This window comes from Saccoglossus kowalevskii, chromosome 13 (assembly GCF_978046115.1).
Source record: "Saccoglossus kowalevskii chromosome 13, keSacKowa6.1, whole genome shotgun sequence".
Taxonomy (NCBI): domain Eukaryota; kingdom Metazoa; phylum Hemichordata; class Enteropneusta; family Harrimaniidae; genus Saccoglossus; species Saccoglossus kowalevskii.
Genome location: NC_140653.1, coordinates 16,102,042 through 16,120,693, shown reverse-complemented (window position 1 = coordinate 16,120,693; position 18,652 = coordinate 16,102,042). Strand labels below are relative to the sequence as shown.

General features: G+C 36.3%; 1 protein-coding gene across 2 annotated transcripts; it reads left to right on the top strand.

The window, feature by feature from the left end:
- The first annotated feature begins 1,725 nt into the window (after window positions 1–1,725).
- Window positions 1,726–17,678, top strand: LOC100375415 (ankyrin repeat and SOCS box protein 7-like). Of its 2 annotated transcripts, none has more exons than XM_085506962.1 (4): window positions 1,726–2,002; window positions 3,083–3,300; window positions 8,037–8,645; window positions 16,291–17,678. In XM_085506962.1, the coding sequence occupies exons 2-4, from the start codon at window positions 3,090–3,092 to the stop codon at window positions 16,425–16,427; spliced, it is 957 nt and encodes a 318-aa protein (XP_085363088.1). In that variant the 5' UTR covers window positions 1,726–2,002; window positions 3,083–3,089; the 3' UTR covers window positions 16,428–17,678. The 2 variants fall into 2 exon arrangements, with proteins under 2 accessions (XP_085363088.1, XP_002732766.1); XM_002732720.4 differs by having other exon boundaries at window positions 3,080–3,300.
- The last annotated feature ends 974 nt before the right edge of the window (window positions 17,679–18,652 follow it).

Below are 18,652 nucleotides of genomic sequence, written 5' to 3'. Positions count from 1 at the left end.
AGCAACCAAACTAAACGGCCCTTTTCAGGGCCACCACATATTCCAAAAAGAGAGAAGCCGTAATTTAAATGATTTATATCATCAGATTGTGGCGCGTGTGATCGATTTTTCGTTCAGTTGAATTTACTGCCATACATACTGTCAGGGCGACGTCATACATCAATCATACTGGTATTCCTCACATTACTGCTTGTACTATAAAAATTCAACATTGACAGTTGTATGCAACGTTTCTTCGAAGCTGACATGGCTGACGTGTCAATCAGAAATACTTGAAGGTAACGTTTGACCCACTGTGCGTCAACGTGTCAACGCGCTCAGTAATAAATATAAACAAAGTACACGCAACTGACTTTACCATGTTTTATTTCAAATCGTGTACAAACCAAATACGTGGTTGCTCGTAACTTTTCTATTTAAAAAAAAAGCCGACCCCCCCCCCCCCACGCTAGCTACGGCCTTGACGGCGATGAGAATTCTACAGTAAGGGGTTACCGTATAAACCAGGGTGGGTTGGGTGCCTCCTCCAAAAAACACACCCTTCCCATTTCAAACAGGAAAGCTGTAAACTAACATTTGTGGAGTAATAATTTTAGATTTGCTTTGATTTCAGTGAAGTTCAGCCTGACATGTAGACGTGAGTGGCGCCCTCGTCGACCGAGCGTCATCAGAACCTGTGTTGGGTTTGGAGCATGCCCGAAAACGCTCTATTAGCTGTGTACCATATGACTTGCTGAAACACGTGACGGTTCAAAAAAAGTATCCGTGGCTGAAAATAGCATTTACTGTGTGTGTTTTTTTTTCAGCCAAAACAGTGTATGAATATTATTGAGTAATGTGAAACTTGTTATATACATAAAATAAAATATTACATACTTCAAATATAAATGTTGTTATTTTGTGGGGGGGGGCGGATGTGAGTGATGTATGGTAGTTGTGATTGTGCATGATTGATGACTGCTCGATGCGATAAAATACATAACACATGGTCATTCGGGCAAAATCACGATTTGTTGTCTGCCCTCGTGCTGTTGGTCAGACCATAATATTGATGATGCCTTCGCCTTCGACTCGCCTTCAATATTATGGTCATGACCACCATCCTTTGGGCAGGCAACAAATCGTGATATTGCCCTTACAAACATGTGTTATTATTGAAATAAAGCCTGCCGCTGGTCATGACGTGGTTTCACCTATTTCTAACCCATACCCCGCCCCCTAGGAAGCTCGCGAGTTGGTCCCTCAGACAGAAAAAAGCCCCCCCCCCCCCCGAGGCAAAATCCTGGCTACGGACATGTAGAGCACCACTGAGGGCGCATCTCATGCAACCTTGTCAGGCTAAGTGAAGTGTTATGGAGTGAAGTTCAAATGGTGGTCGCGCGTTCGAAATCCATATAAACAATGTATTTTACACGCATTGTATACGTCGTTATGGGTCCTGTATCGAACAGGGCGGTGAACATCACCTTTTAATTTTCTGGAAAAAAAACGTGACAGAAAGGGTACGGGTACTAGTATTGAAAAATCACCCCCATCCAGAAAGTTAAAATATCAGCGACAAAAAACAAGAAATGCATTATGTATGTGTGTGTTGGGGTGGACATTTTAAAAATGTGCGAGCTTAACATACAAATAATTTGAACCAGACCCCCCCCCCTATAAAACGAGATACCCTCATGCAGTGGGGAAAGTTGGAATGCGAGCATGCGCAGAACGTTTGTTTTGTTTTTATCCAAGATGGCGGAGAAAGAACGATGTGCGGCGTCTTTCCTTTCCAAATAGCAATTTACAAAATGTATACAACTATTCTCCTCTTTCACAACATTTACTGATTCAGCTGGATATTACACGAGAGGTTTGCTGTAATCTTCGTCATACAAGATAGTCTACCACAGTATTCAGTAGATTGAAAACTGGTCGCCCATCTGTTTTGTTGTGAATGTATTTTCAGTGTTTATTTCTGGAAATCAGCTGTTGCATCGTCACGAAATCGGGAGATTAGGTAGGTTGTGGGGAGAATTTGACCCTGTTCATTCACCCCACACTTTAACAGTTCAAGGAATGCCATGTACAACATTCTTCGCCGTATACTACCGGTATGTTGTCGATTTGAGCCGTATATTAACGACACAGTTCGTTGAATTTGAGACGTGGCTACAGTTTGAATGCAAGCGTTGACCGTTGATCTGTCGGGTACGTGACCGGTCGCCGACAAGAGTGACATTTATATTCGACGAAAGTAGTATGTTTAATTTAAATTAGCAACAGTTTATGAAGTTTAATCACATTCCCTTGATGGTTTAATGTTTCAAGCAGTGATAACTTAAGCTATTATATAACACTGATTACATTAATTCAAATTAATACATGTACACACGAGTTTTGCATAATTTGGAATAAACAAGTACGAAGTCATATTGTTAGGGAATGATACAATAATCCAATATTACAGTGTCTGTATGTATATGTCTCATGGTACCTTATAACACATATGGTAATACCAGCTGACTGTGGGTATAAACAACATCGTTTGAGAAAATAATTTCACCCAATTAAATATTAATATAATCAATATTTAAGACAAAAAACAAATTGTGTGGTATAACATGCACTTTCACAACAGGTTAAAGAATGTTGGATTTCAATTCATTAGCCATCATTTTCTTTGCACCGGCTTGCTTATTATTTAACAAAACTCAGGTTAACAATGTTTACGATAAACTTTTCTGAATTTGCTAAAATTCTGGATAATTGTCATTCAAGTATCTCTGTAATTTTTCACCATTTTTCATGTATTGCCAAAAAAAGTCTTGTTTTATTATAAATTTTATGGAAGATGGAGTTATAGAAATTATTCATTATTAAAAAGTCGTAACTTCTGTCATGTCATTATTATGAGGTAGCCTAACCTTCCGACAAAAGTATGCTAAATGATTGTTTGAAATCACCAGCATAATAAAAATTGTTAGGTCCAGAGAGAGAGAGAGTTGATGAACCTTGTAGTTTTTCTGCAGTTCATCTATTTTTTACTTCCCAGTTTTGAGCACCTAATCTTTTTTTTTTAATTCTCCATTAACAGCAGTTTCAAGATGAAGACACGGAGCAAGTTAAAGCGCACAGATTTTTCAAAAACTGCTAGGATACGCTTAGCTGTTGCCAAAGGTGATATATTTGCAGTTCGTCGTTGTTTAGTTGAAGGAACAACACCAAATGATCAAGATTTAAATGGATGGACTTTATTACATTTAGCATCTTCAAGAGGAAGAGAAAAAGTTTTGCGTGTACTCCTTGAAAATGGAGGTGAGTTCTCAAGCATAGTCAGTAGGAGCATGTGATGGTACGGTACATTGTAGGCGTGTCATGAAGCTCCCTAAATACGGTACTATGGGTTGACCTGATACTGGTAGAGTAGATTGAGTTGCTCTCTATTATGATGTAATATGTTTGCTCTGTTACAGTATAATTATTAAGATTATGCGATAAAATAAATACTGTAAAGAGGTTAATTATTCACTGGGTTTTAATTTTGCTTATTTCGCGGACTGAAAAATGCACTAAATTAAAACCCAGTGAATATGTAAAATTTAACATAGAACACATTATCTAAATGATAAAACCGTGAATTAAAAAAACACTGAATGTGCCTGAAATGGTAAATCAGCGAAATTTAAACCCAGTGAAAATTAGTCATTTTACAGTATTCTTTATTTTAATCATAAATACATCTCTGTCTTCATGTAAGTTCTTATGTTACTAATAGAGCAGATGCTATACTTGTACGATAGGCCATGCTGCTCATTATTACAAGGTTTCATTGTTGGGTTGTGCAGCAGCTTTCTATACATTCAGGATATGCTTATAATTGACCTCTAAGGACAGCGCAGCCTGAAAAGGGGACTTATAATTCAGGTTTTGTCAAATGCCCGTTTTCCGCTTTCCATATTCCTTTTTCCGTCTCCAACATTTTCTCAGAAATTCTACAGCAGGTATCAGTGAAACTTGGCAGGTTGATGAACAAGGCTTCGCCGAGTATGCACGTATTTTTTTTTCCAGATCTGAATATCCCAAGTGGGTCTTTTTCACGATTTTCATCAAAAATTACCTCTCCCAGCAACATTGACAGAAGTCTGCGCATACTCAGAATAAATTAATTACTGTAAAATACTTTTTTTTCGCTTGCAACATTTTTTTGCTATTTTCGCTGAAGGAATGTTTCAGTTAAAATAAAATCCAGCAAATATACCCTTTTTCCTATATTTTACAGTCAACTTGTCAAAAATCAATGCAAATAAATTCAATACAAAACACCCAGAAAAAGTCTTTTCAGCGAATGATAATTCCAGCTGAAATAAAGTATATTACAGTAGATTAGATCTGTGAGTAACTCTGTTTACCGCATGTTATTTCTCCATTGCGTGCAGTACTGTTTATACATGTATTCTGTTCGGCTCAGTGGTCTCATTCAGTAATTACTAGAAGAACTAGTAACCTTATTTGATTTCAAGAACTTCGAAAAGGCGGCATAAGAGACGTGTTTGCAAAGGTAAGTTTTCCAGTTTATTGGGGTACGATTGGTGTACATTCCGTGACGTACGGACGTGAATATTATGATTGCCAGCTTTATATTCTTGTGAAAAGCCAAAAAAAGCAAACAATTGTCTCTAATCTACGAAACTACATGTAGTTTGTGAATTGTATATCCTGTCAAATTATTGTACATGAACGATTAATTCACGAGGACATAGTTTTCAAGTACCGGTAAATCGTTTTCCAATCTTTTGCTTGTGTAGCGATTTCCGAAATATTCACAACTCGGGGGGGAAAAGAATGTCCCTGTGTCGATCAATTTATTCATTATATAATAGCAGGTTGCCCATGATTATATTAGTATTTTTTATGTTGTGAGCATTAAACTTTTGCCGATCTGCGACTCAACATGGCGGATGTACAGTGACAACACGTGTATGGACGGTCGGTCGAGCAGTCTGCAACGGACCACAGTCCCTTCACAGGGACTGTGAACAGACCATGAAATCCCCCGGCGTTTTTTCGGCAGTTTTTTTTTTATATTTTGGATATTTCATTCACTCCTGACGCCTAAAAGAGAATTTATATTTTACCGTAGTCATTGACACCAATTCAAGAGTATCATGTTTATTGTGAATAGCGTGAATGGGTAAGCTTCGTTTCGACAATGGGCTGTTATTTCTGTGAACAATATTAAATTATTCTTTGAATGCTCAGTTTATTTTTCGAAAACAACTAATTTTTCGATTTAAAAAAAATCATGCCATTTTCCCCGTCAAAATCAAAGCATAAAGATCTTGCCAGAACATCGGTAAATCTACTACCGCGTTGCGTTCACCACGAGGTCACTGAACCGTCATTAACATATTTAAATGAGCCACGTGTAAATGAGAACATGGCGGATATTGTATCTCTTCGAACATTTACATTCGACCGAAATCATTCGTTTACGATGAAACTAAGTTGAATATTACTTCCAATTCATAAAAATTCAACGAATTAATTTTTTGTGCGTATTATAATCATTACTGAATAATAATAAACAATTGCAATACTTCGAAAACAAGTAAGTTATTCACTTGCGAAACACAGAATGACCAGATTGTGCTACCGTGATCATTTGATATTGGTACTAACCACTAAGCAATGTATTCGTGTTTGTATTTATTTGAAACTTCTTTTAGAACATACTTTACTTTTCGTAAACTTTACTGAATTTTTTTTGGGGGGGGGGGGATTCAATTCCAACATTTCGCGATGCCTATTTTAGAACCAAATTAAGGCCTTTCACTCTTCTCTGAGTGTGACACCTAAACGAGAGGTTTTATGGTGTATAAACTGGCACTAAATGAAAAAGCCGTTGAACCTTATTCAAATTTATAAGTACATGTTATTATGTATTTAATTATGAAAACTGACTAAATTAAATGTGATCTTATTCTTAATTTGAACAGAGTTATGATTTATATATCAGTAATGGCGTTTTCATCCAATATTAATTGTGCAATTGTTAAAATGCCTACCTACACATTTATTGTTTTTGTTTCTGTTGCCCTGAAATAGACATTTGTAAAAAAAAAACATTAAAAAATCATGCTTGATTAAAATTCAAAAAAAAAAGATCTAGCCATGTAGCCCCTTCCTGTTATTTGTTTCCAACTTCTTCCAGAGTAAAACTGGTGAAGCCATGTAATTGCCATACAATCATAAACTGTGGGAAAACTTATATGTTATTGAAAATCTTTATTTTGTTGTCTGTGAATTAATATAATATTTGAAATGGCGTAATGGTGCAAAATATTCTCAAGCAATTGGTCTTCTGGTGGCACTACACTGTGCATTTATGCACAGTCAGTATCCCCATGCGCGATCTCAGCTTACTAAGTGATGATGGTGGTTGAAATGGAAAACTGGACACAAAAATCCAGTAACATCTCAAACGAATTTCCGTCTGCTGTGAATGCATGTTTCTTTGCATCAAATAAATAACCCAATTTTATGATAGAAGCTTGCAATCTTGTGCCATACAGGGTCAAGTGATTGAGCAATAAAAATTGTGGTGTTATGTATCAGGTTATTGAATGTATCCAAAAACATGGTACCAATGATCTGAAATTTCAGGAGTGCTCGCTGAAGGTTTATCAATCCTGCATATTGTCTTGTTATTTTTCAATCTTGATTCTGATTCCACTCTCAAAAACTATTATTTTTTCATGGTCAAAATGCTAGAAGAATACAAAACTACTGTGATTGCATAGCGATGCCTGTAGGGCCATTGTCAATTAGTTCGCCTGATCAACACAGCGTTTTACATAGGACTGATATTGAATCACGGAGAGTAAAATCTGGTGATACTAATCCCTAGAACCACTTAGATTGGGACATATATCTTATGAACCCACATGTGTATATCTTTGACTATACTCATTTTAAACTTTTTTTTTTTTTACAGTGGTGCTGTGAACTGCTTCAATTTCGCAAGGCAATATTTTCTGGGTTCCTACAACATGGAGTGTCAGGGACTTTATTGAAATGTTGTACACAAATTTCATAAAATCCTGAATATATCTAGAAGTGAAAATTGAATGGTTTACAGTATTTTATACCCATTAATAATGATTGAAATGCAATAATATCACTGCACTAAAAAGACTTCAAACAATTATTGTTACTTCTCCATTGAAGGTTATGAGCAGACCAACGTTTATCGCTACTGGCTTTCTTAATTATTACATGTACTTGCTCTGAAAACATAGCTTTTACAATTGTTTAAATTAACAGATGTTGTTTTATGTACAATGAATACATTTTAAATAATAAACCTTACTGTGTTAATAACAAATTGTATTTGACAACATGAGAATGATTCTGATGCCCAGTGGTGATGTTGATTAACAAAGAAGTCATGTACATCAAGGTTCACTCAGATTTATGAATGCAGTTTCTTGAGCAAGTATACATGTATGACAAATAGTTTTGTTGCACTTGTGTACTCTGAGATTCTGAACATGGGTCAGTGGAAGTTTTTAGTTGTCAGTACAAAACTAGATTATGGGAAATCACTTTATAATGACATAGAGTACATATTCATTCACCTGTTTGCAGATGATCCTTGAACTACTTTATAATCAAATAACGGGGACTGTGACATTTCATGTCTTGTTTTATTTTATTTTTATAACCTTCCATCATTTGCAAACACAGTCAACCACAGTAAAATTTTGTGTAAATATCCCTGGTAATGTATTTTGCAAGTAGTGTGCATGTCGCCTGGGACTAGTATTGAACATAATACGAATGTATGCGGTGTTGTCCAGATTATTCATCATATAATGGATATATCGATTACTAATAATGTTGAAAAGATGATAAAATACGTAATTATTTAGGTATTTATAAAATTTAGGTATCTGAATTTCTGATGTGGTATATGATTGTAAAATGAATTTTCAAATACAGAAGATTCATGTTCTTTGCTAAATCGAAATATTTCTCTCCTTATTCTACAGGGAGAACAGAGCTCCGAGACAGTATAGGAGGATTTACAGCATTGCATTATGCAGCCATGCACGGCAGAACACGTATTGCACGGCTCTTACTGGACTTTGATCAACAGATAAACAGTGCAGTGAACATCTGTAGCAGTGACGGATGGACACCTTTACATGTTGCAGCACATTATGGCAGAGACTCGTTTGCCGATCTGTTACTTCAACACCAAGCTAGAGTAGACTCACTGAGCGATAAAGGCACAACGCCTCTCCAGCTAGCTATGATCAGAGAGAGAACTGCTTGTATCAAAACACTGCTGCAATGGAAAGCTAATATTGATGTGCAGCTCGGCTTCCCATTAAGATATGCGGTCATCAAGAGCAATCACTCCATATGCAAATTACTTCTCAAGAAAGGTGCTGATGTGAATTTAGGTCGCCAAGAGGATGGACAGACTCCTCTACATTTGTCTGCGTTGAAGGATGATGTTGCGGCTTGTCAATTACTCCACATGTATGGTGCTAATCCTACTGTTCGTAACCACGATGGACAGACACCTTTACAAATATCAAAAGCTTTGTCCCTTGTTAAGAGACCCTGCCTGCAATTCTTGGTTGAAATCACAGGTAATGTAGTGTTTCTTTCCCCAAAATATAGATAAACAAGTACTGTGAAATACTGTAGAATACTTTATTTTTGCTTGGAATTTATTTTCGCTATTTTCGCTGAAGGGATGATTCCGTGAAAATAAAATCCAGCGAATATACTTTTTTTGCCTATATTTCCCATTAAACTCATCAGAAATCAGTGAAAATAAATTCCATACAAAACGCCCAAAAAGCCTTTTCAGCGAAAATTAATTCCAGCAAAAATAAAGTATTCCACAGTACTTTATTTTAGATGGAATTATTTTTTGCCGGAAAAGCTTTTGCTGTACCAACTAATAGTTGCCACGGAGATGAAAATGCGTTATTGAGTAAAATTAAGGCAAGATTTCCAGACTAGCGCGGAGGAATCAAAGATCAAAATTCTAGGAACGTAACCAAGTTTGTGGATAACAGTAACACAAATCGTGAAGTAAGGGTAAAATAGTGAATTTCCCAGATTTAACTTGGATGTACTACCGGATTCGGCTGATACCCCGCCCATCCTAAACCCCGCCCATGGGCGATGTTTCAAATAGTGGGCGATGTTTTGGTCCACACATTGCCTGACTGAACCAATAAACATTTTTACAGACCCCAATTTTCCCGTCCGACATCTTGTATCGAGCGCGCTATTTCAAATATGACGCTAAAATAATTCACTGTGAAGCCGAAAAGCATTAAAAACCTTTCTAAAACCAATGCTGTATACGAATTGTTGTTGCGTATTATTACACTCGAATAAAGTCTACGCTTGAAAAGAATGTTATTTACGAAGTTTAAAATATCCAAGCCTTCCTGGTTCGAGCCTCTTGGTTGTTATCAGTAATGTTTAATCTTTGTCTGTATCGCATTCCAGACAAAATGTTGGTAAACAAGAAATGGGCGAACTAAAATGTCTCCTGCGTTTCACATACGACATGATTATTAAAAAACACAGAGTTAAGGTAGCGAGAAGGGTTTTGTGACATTTTTGAATAAAACATTCTCTGTCTGTTGTCTCGTTCAGAACAGTAATTTAGCTTATATATTTCAAAAGACTAAGTATAGAGGTACAAGTTCGCACAAACTGGACAGTCATTGTTTACATAATTATCACGTGACATCAAAAATGGCGAACCTTGTAAAAATGACTAAGTCCGCGATTGCGAGAGCACACTGTGGAATTTCCTGGTGAAATTTACGTCATGCATTGTCCGTAATCAAGTCCATTGAAATGTGTCCCCGGTAATCAAAAGACCTATTATTCCGATTTCTATGCAGGTTTGTTTTTTTGTCCCCAAATTATTTCATACTTGGCACCTTTAACAGACTATTATTCTGTGACAAAGCATTTTCTTTAAAAACCCAGACATATTTCACACCATCATTATCTTTTGAATGATAACTGCGAGTTTGAATGTCCTAGTCCGAACGCACTTGATTTGGCGGCGGTCCCAATGAGTCGTACTCAGTCAAAACCTCAACTCGAGAAAAACGCGAAAAACAGTTTTGGTTAATAAAACACTGTAGATTTGTTGCATTATTATAAATACAATGTACACACTAAAAATGGCCAAACATATTAACCTCTGATATCATAAAACTCATAAAGAGTGTCACATAATGAATAATTTCAAGCTCGAGCGTGAAAAATGAAGAAAACTGCTAGCATTTGATTCCGTACTCCAGGAACGTTCGGGTTTCCATTGTTATGCAAACGAACAATAATCCTCTGACAAACATTACTGTCCCACTGTACACGCTGACAGTTTACAAACAAGCTAATCCTTCAAGTGTCTCTGATAAGAGATCTAATAAAACGATTTTCATGGTGAAACAAAATGTCCGATGTTTGAGAAAAAAAATTGCTGTTTCAGATTGCGACACTGAGTGGCAGATTTTTCTTTTCAACGCTTTATTTTCTTCGTCATTGCGTTAGAAAAAATGGTATTAGTAAAATAGAATACTGACTTGGAAAATAAAACGATTTAAAAGAAAGTTGCGCAAAGTTACATTACTTATTTCGCACAACCTCCCGCCCGCTTCCGCTTCCCAATCACCTTTTTCTCTCGCTTTTGCGACCGCTTGTTGAATTTCCGCTTTATTTTCGACCGCGCAAACCCCGAAATATCATCGCCCGCTCGCGCGCATTTAAAATTCGGATTAATAGAAACATTTCCGAGGTTCACATTGTCTTATAATTGTCTTTCTGTTTTTTATGAATGTTTTATGAACAGCTGACAAAAGTTCAAATACTTTTTGTTTTAACTATCTATAATTATATGCACACAATCTGACCATTTGACCTCGATTTGGCTTGGACTGAATATTTTATTTTAAACAATATTCTGACGTGAAATACAAAATGTATTTCAACACAAGTACGACATGGTTGTCTGGGTTTTCTTTCCTGATTGTTGAGTCTTCGCAATGTGTTTTGTATAATTATTGTTGTTCCCCCCCCCCCGAGGCAAAGCCAAGCTGAAGGACCATGAAGCTAAATGGCAGTTACATGCATGGGCTGAGTGCCTAAAATAAAACCTAATATTACACCTCTTTGTGTATTTGTTAATTTTACATATGTTTTTCATGACAGTATGTCTGTAAATATCTAAAAAAATCTCGTTTTTCGTTGATAATTTCGATTGTTTGGAATGTATGTCTGTTGACCGTGTCCCAATAATTTGTTTGGAATGTCGACCCCAGTTGGTTTCTCCAAACTGAGTTTAGCAAGGGCGAATTCGAATCCATGAAATTCACGAGTTTTTTTACATTTGTTGGCAACTTTCGCTCTAAAAAAGATTGCAAATGTGGGTGTGGTTCTTTTGCGAGGTCCTGTTGATAATACGAACAAATATGGTTATGTGACCCAGGTCGTGCTCCGATCATGTGACTTTCAGCCAATCAATGATGTTGTAACAAAGCATATTTGACGCTAATTGAAGGGTTGTCGTACCTTCCAATTTCCGGTGTCGATTCACATAGTGTTTTTGTGCTATGACAGGCTTCAAAATTATTCACTGAAAAACATCGGTATATTTTAACAAACGAATGGAATTTGACCTCAGTTCAAAAAGAAAATACTAGGTTTAGATACATTAGAGTCCACGGCGAATCAGTTTTCTCTGCAAGTTGGGAAATAAAGTAAACCAGAGTAGGGTCGATGATTTTCACCCCTGAAGGACTTGCGTGTGAATCCTCAGTTTCGAATTGTTCATCGACTGGCCACAAAATATTTATGGCTATAAACTAAATTTGACACGTTTTTTTTAAGCCCAATAAATTACGGTATAGACTGAACTCATTCAATGATCGTGACTTATTTTTGAAAATTGAATGTCAAATTTTACCAGACCGGCCGACGTGGATTTGGTATCGTTATTTTTGGAATTAATCATTAACATTTTCTCGTTTCTCTGCTCTGTCAAAATGAGTTATCTATGCTTTTTTCACGTAACTGTCTTATTAAAATAATAATGAAAAATATTACATCTAGAACAAGCACCCAAAACATGTAACAAGAGGTCACAGTTCAGTTGCTTTCACGATACAAGTGTCATACAACTATTAAATTTGAAGTGTCGTTCAGAATTTAATAATAGTTAATACTAGTTGTATGTTCACACTTTACTATCAAAACCATCATTTCGACCACTCATGTGCCAGTGATCAGTGTTTGGGCGAGCGGTCGGTGTTTCAATGAGAGAGCGAGCGAAAAAAAACGTGATTAAAATGCGGTCGGTTTCCGGTCGGACAAGACCGCATGGTCGGAAATTAAGCGATAAGCGGTCGATGTAAAAGCGGAAGGTTGGGCGAAATGAGTACTGTATGCCCGGACTGTATAACCATGTTTCTCCGACGAAGTCTCGACTGACAATAATGCTGACAATGGATGTTAGATAAACACGCATTGTTTGCGACTGGAAGCTTATCACCCGTTATATCAGAATCATCAACAACAGAGTATACAGATAAGATGTTATCATTTAAACCCTTCCAAAGATAAACATTATGCAAATATCCACGAAATGGCAGTTGTAGTCTTTTCTTCTAGCGTTTTAAAACACTAATTTAAGCAACGTTATTTCGCAATTTCGATCTTTTGTTAACCTGGGATGATGTATCAAGGTCTAAAGTAACCGTTTTATAAATTTTTGAAAAATCAAGAAAAAAGTGAAAATTTCCCTTCTCGCTACCTTAAGCGACAAATTTGGCTGTAAGAGGAGAGCTGGGTAGACATCCACTGTCAGTAGTTATTAATAAAATGATGATAAAATACTGGCATAGATCATGCACTGTGAAAGAAAATACTCTAATTCATGAGGCAATGTCTTACAATATCAACAACAAAACAAAGTGGGCAACAACAATCAGTCAAATAACTGGTGTTGATAATAGTTGCGTTCACGCACAGCTCCTTAGCACGGGCTAAGAGGTCAAATTCCTTAGCCCGTGCTAAGAAAACGTGCGTGAACGCTTAGCACGGGCTAAGGAATGCTAAGTATGGGTTAAATCTGATCCGAATTTAAGACTCGGTCTAGACCTTAGCACGGGCTAACGAAGTATGCGCGAACGCTTAGCCCAGGGCTAAGCGCCCTCTGCGGCGACCTTTGGGTGTGAAAATTGTCCCATGTTCGTATAACGACACTATTCCACCAGTCATTACTCCGCGCTCACTTCCACACTAATCGGGTCACTGTAGTAGAGCGTACAGCAGCTCCAATCGTAGACAAAATAAATTTGGTTCGCTGTCTACGACATGCATTAATAAAACGCTGTATTCTGTTATGCCCGTTGTATACTGTTTATGTGCATCCAAATAAGTAGTCCGTCTTCTCTCGCGTTCCTGTGCACGTTGCTTCAAAATTAGAACGAAACATGCCAGCAGCAGAAATAGAACCTCGCGCGTGTCATCCATTTTTCGTTCATAAATAGCGGCTTACCAAAGGTCACCAACTAATGGCAGCCCTTAGCCCGTGCTAACGACTGGCCCTCCCTGTGCGTGGACGCAATTGGGTCTAGCCGAAATGCAAATATGCTAGATAAGCCTAAATCAGCTTAAATCTTAGCCCGTACTTCGTGTAACGTGAACACAACTATTATTAATGATTACTGGAATGGGGATAGTAAAAGTGTGAAGGGAGTTTTAGAAAAAATAGAAGATGATTATTCAAAAAAGTGGAAGAGTGACATTAATTTAGAAAAATCTGATTCAGGAGAGCTCAACAAACTTCGCACCTACAGGAAGTTTAAAACAAACTTCAAAATGGAAAAGTATTTGATGGATGTGAATAATTCAAAATATAGAAAATATATTTGTAAATTAAGAATTAGTGACCATCAGCTTATGATTGAGAAAGGGAGGTATACTAGACCAAAAACAAAACTGGAACACAGAATCTGCACAAGATGTGACAATAACTCAGTTGAGGATGAGTACCATTACATTATGGACTGCCCACAGCACAATAAAATGAGGCAGATACTTTTTACAGACTTACATAAGGATAATCCTAATTTTACTTCAATGGATCATCCCGATAAATTTATTTACATTATAACAAACTGCCACATTAAGCTTGGTGTGTTTATAATGCAAACAGGTGTGTATTAATAAAACACCTGATTCTGTACTACCTTTTAATTGCCTTTTAATTTGTTATTTAAATTTTTTGATTATCCTTTTTACTTTTTTTTTTTTTTATTTCACTTGACTATGTTCATCTTCTATAGACAGAATAATGTCAATAAAGTTATCTTATCTTATCTTATAACGCTAACCTTGTACACATAATCTTGTACTGACGTGTTTTTTCTCCAAAAAAGACGTCCTCTTTCAGTTAACCCCCAGTTAGCTCTTCGCGTTCATGGTATTTGTGAGAGTTGAAAGATTTGTTGAACACATGACAAGTAACTATATTGATTTACGTACGTTACGTCATGTACGTTCTATAAAGCTAACCTTGTACACATAATCTTGTACTGACGTGTTTTTTCTCCAAAAAAGACGTTCTCTTTCAGTTAACCCCCAGTTAGCTCTTCGCGTTCATGGTATTTGTGAGAGTTGAAAGATTTTTTGAACACATGACAAGTAACTATATTGATTTGCGTCAAGCTGGGTGGCCCGAATTTAAATATCAGTGCGTGAACTCAAACGCGTGGTTATTAGAGTTCAGTCGAAATGTACGTGAATATTGCGATCGAAGTGCGCTGTCCAGAGTTTATTATATTATAGTAAAATTTAACTTGACGCATGGTATGGTTTACATTACATGTTCACTTCATTTCAAATAAAAAAATCACCATTGGAACTTTGGTGAATCACAAGTATTTAAAATATTTTCTCGACTTTCCGACTACTATCATTTTTAATGATTTAAATGCGCCAATGTTTATGTTTGCGTAATTATTACGAATGCAACGCATTATCAAGTCGGTAATATTGAAATATTCACAGACCCAATACCCCGGGTCAGTGCCCTAACAATAGTAAAAATTAACTTGAGTTTGCGTAATTATCATGAAAGCAATACATTTAATACAAAGTTGAAATATTCAGAGCTGGTACAATATTGTAAACAAATTTGCGTAATTAGAAAAGCAGTGCACTAAGTAAACGACGTTGATATATTCAAAGCCAGTACAGAGTTGCATACAAGTTGCGTAATTACAGTACCGTCGGATATAATAAAAAACAACCAATCACAAGACTGGTTACGAACCAGTTGAGCAAGGCTAACCGAGTCGTGACCTCGATGTGGTTCGTAACTAGTCTTGTGATTGGTTGTTGACAAATGCTGAACAGGCCACGCCTTCAACTGTGCCGCGCGTTCGGGCAAACCGTTAGGAATTCCTAAATGGAGTCAATTTGTGTAGTTTTCTTGATTTATTCTACAGATATCGGTAAAATGTAGGCAAGGCTTTGGCGAAATTTGAAGGAGCAACTAATATTCTTCAACCTGGTATTTTTTTTAGATTTTATTTTTCATTCTTTTCGTCTATTTTTTCTAGTTTAAAAAATGTGAGCTGGCTGGAGCCTTCATCCCTTGTCTATTTCTTACACAAGATACCAGCCGATTTCTATCAACGCAGGGTTATTTTTTTTAGACACGATGGGCCTCGTAATATCTGCCAAAAGATCGCCCGGTATCATTATTTTTTTGCAGCTCCATCAGAACTAGATTGTCTTTTTGTGCATAAAATTCTCGCTAAACTTCCCAATGCTAGATCATATCATGGCATACATCTATCTGCCTTCATCCGTTTTCATTTGAAAAACAAAACAAAAACACAATCACTGTACCAATAATAATTGTATTTAATAGTTCATACACAAGAAAAAACAATTATTTTTACTACTGCGAATTAATAAAATCTAAGATCTAATCTAAGATGATGTGCTGCTAAATTAAATTGTAGCATTATTTGTTCAATGCGGTTATACAATGTATGAATACGATTCATTTTCTGTAGACTGCAACGTATTATGAATATTATTCACTCATTTTCAGCGATCATGTACAGCATATTATCATAAACTGTGTACTTAACTTTTCTGCATGTAGCATAAAATAGGGTTACTAATAATAAAAGCTGAATCATTTTAATTTGCAAAAAATAATTCAAATTTTGTTTTTGTTTTCAGGGAGTCCTAGATCATTGCAAGATATGTGCAGATTGGTAATTCGGCACGCTATTGGACCGAATAGACTGGATAGAATACATTACCTACCACTATCACATATCATGATCAATTACCTCAGATTCAAATTTGGAGAATAGAATGATGTAGCCATGACAACCAACTCTACCGATGATGCAGATAGTGCACTATGCATTTTTTTCTGCTGATCTAAACATGGTGGTTCATTTACATATTAGGAGCATGTCTATTTGGTGTCACGCTATCCAATATTAACCTTTTCACCACCAGTTTTATCTTTTCATCACAAAATAGTTTCATTTTTTGGGGGGGAAAAAATAGACAATTTTTTTTGAGTAAAATCTGAAAATTTACTCAAATTTTGTCTATTGGCAACAAAAAAGTGCAGACAAATTTGGGCCAGAAAGTCTGGTGGTGAAAAGCTTAAGATACTTATTCATTTTATAGTTACAAGAGGTGGTGTTCAATTGTTGCAGGTTGAGATGAATTGTAGAAATTTGGTTTCTTATTGTCTTTCTAAAACGTGCAACTTTCAAATCCAAGTGCTTCACCAGTTTTTCTGTTGAGAATAAATAGAAAATTGGACGAGTGTACAGAATTGTGGGGCAGGTTTATTGTAAACATTTACTGAAATGTTTTTTTTGTTGCACTGTTTGGTTGCTGCAGGTTTTTTGTCAATTTTTCATTGGCACAAAACTGTTGACTTCTAAAACTAAACAGTTGAGAATGGTGAAAAACACCACACATGATAAAGTTAAGTTTGTCCTAAGGAAAGATGATCACCACTGCCACTAAATCCAAAGTGCTAAGAATATGGATTCTCCAGCGCATACACAGAGAAGAAAGTTATGATATTATTTTATAAAGGTAAATGATGTTCCACTGCTGTGTTTCATACAAACAAGCAGATAGCACAATAAAATGTTGGTGACATTTGTGGCATTCCAGGAGAGTGGAAGGCCTGTTATTTTGGAACTAAAGTTGTTTTGGCGTCAAAAATGCATATTTGATAGACTTTAATAGTGCATTACATCTTGCTTTGATGTCATGGGTACAAGCACCATTTGACTTGTAGATTGTTTTACCAGTTTTTGCAGATACATGTACATTGCAGTTGGTACTAATGTAATCACTTTCACAGGTGTTCCATTGATGTAAAATGTGTGCTTGTGATGTTATAATGAAGTTGATGTCTGATCTCTATAAAGAAAACATTCTTGGCATCTTTCATTTTATTCTATGAAGTGTAAACCACTTTTTGTGAGACCAAGCATCATAAATGTGACATTATTAAGGTCTACTAGCCCTTCAACAAATGTTGATAGAAATCATAACTTGTAAAGAACTGAAATAAAACCTTGCATTAAGAATGCAGTGACTAATTTTGTTTTTATCTTGCCTGTAATGAGGGCGAGGTATAGAAGATAACTGTTTGTCCAGGGTTAACAATTTTGTATATCCAGGATAAAAAAAGTAATTTGTGTTCAATCTGTCACGAACTATTGTATTATCAATATCTTGTATTTGCTTAAATGAGTGTCTGACACGGAACACCCATAGCGACCAACAAAAAGACTATTTAAACTGTCATAATAGAAAAGCCTTCTCGTCAAATCAAGTGATTACAGTATAGGGAGTACATGAGTCAGTCATGTTAAAAAAACATGTTTGGCCCATTACCCCAATTTTTCAATGAAATTACTAGTAATCCAGTATTAATCAAAGGAGTAACAATATACAAGATTATTATTATTAATATATACTTTTATGCAGAAACAAATTCAGAGTCATAGTCCAATTGTTGCAACATTACTTAACACTGATTACGGAGTAAATAAATAGCTCAGTTTCAGTTCAATTACGAAAATTCTACAATTTGAAAAGATGCGTTGTCAGAAAGCCTCCACAGACAAATGTGGAGACATGTTGGCAGAAGATGTGTTAATACATGGGTGATAGAATGTGTTCTTGTGTGAAAACTTGTGTACCTACACTGTCAGAACAATACAGCGCCCTCAAGAAGCAACAAATCCTGCAAGCAGTATTGGTTTGTTCCTGCCTCAAGTGTCATGGCTCTCCAAACTGAGGCCAGAACACTTGAGGCAGGAAGAGGCTGATAACTAGTAATGGTTCTGGCATTTTGATTGATTTTAACTCCTAAAAGTTGTATGCATATAAACTTGTTTAACAAATAGTATGAAATGCAGAACCATCTCATATGAAGACTAAGCAGGTAGACTAGATGGGCATGGCATTATAGCAGCAATACAGACTTGCGGCTGATCTGCACTGGCTCGGAAGATGAATTCTGATTGGCTAAAAAAACAAAAAAACTTGTGGTGTT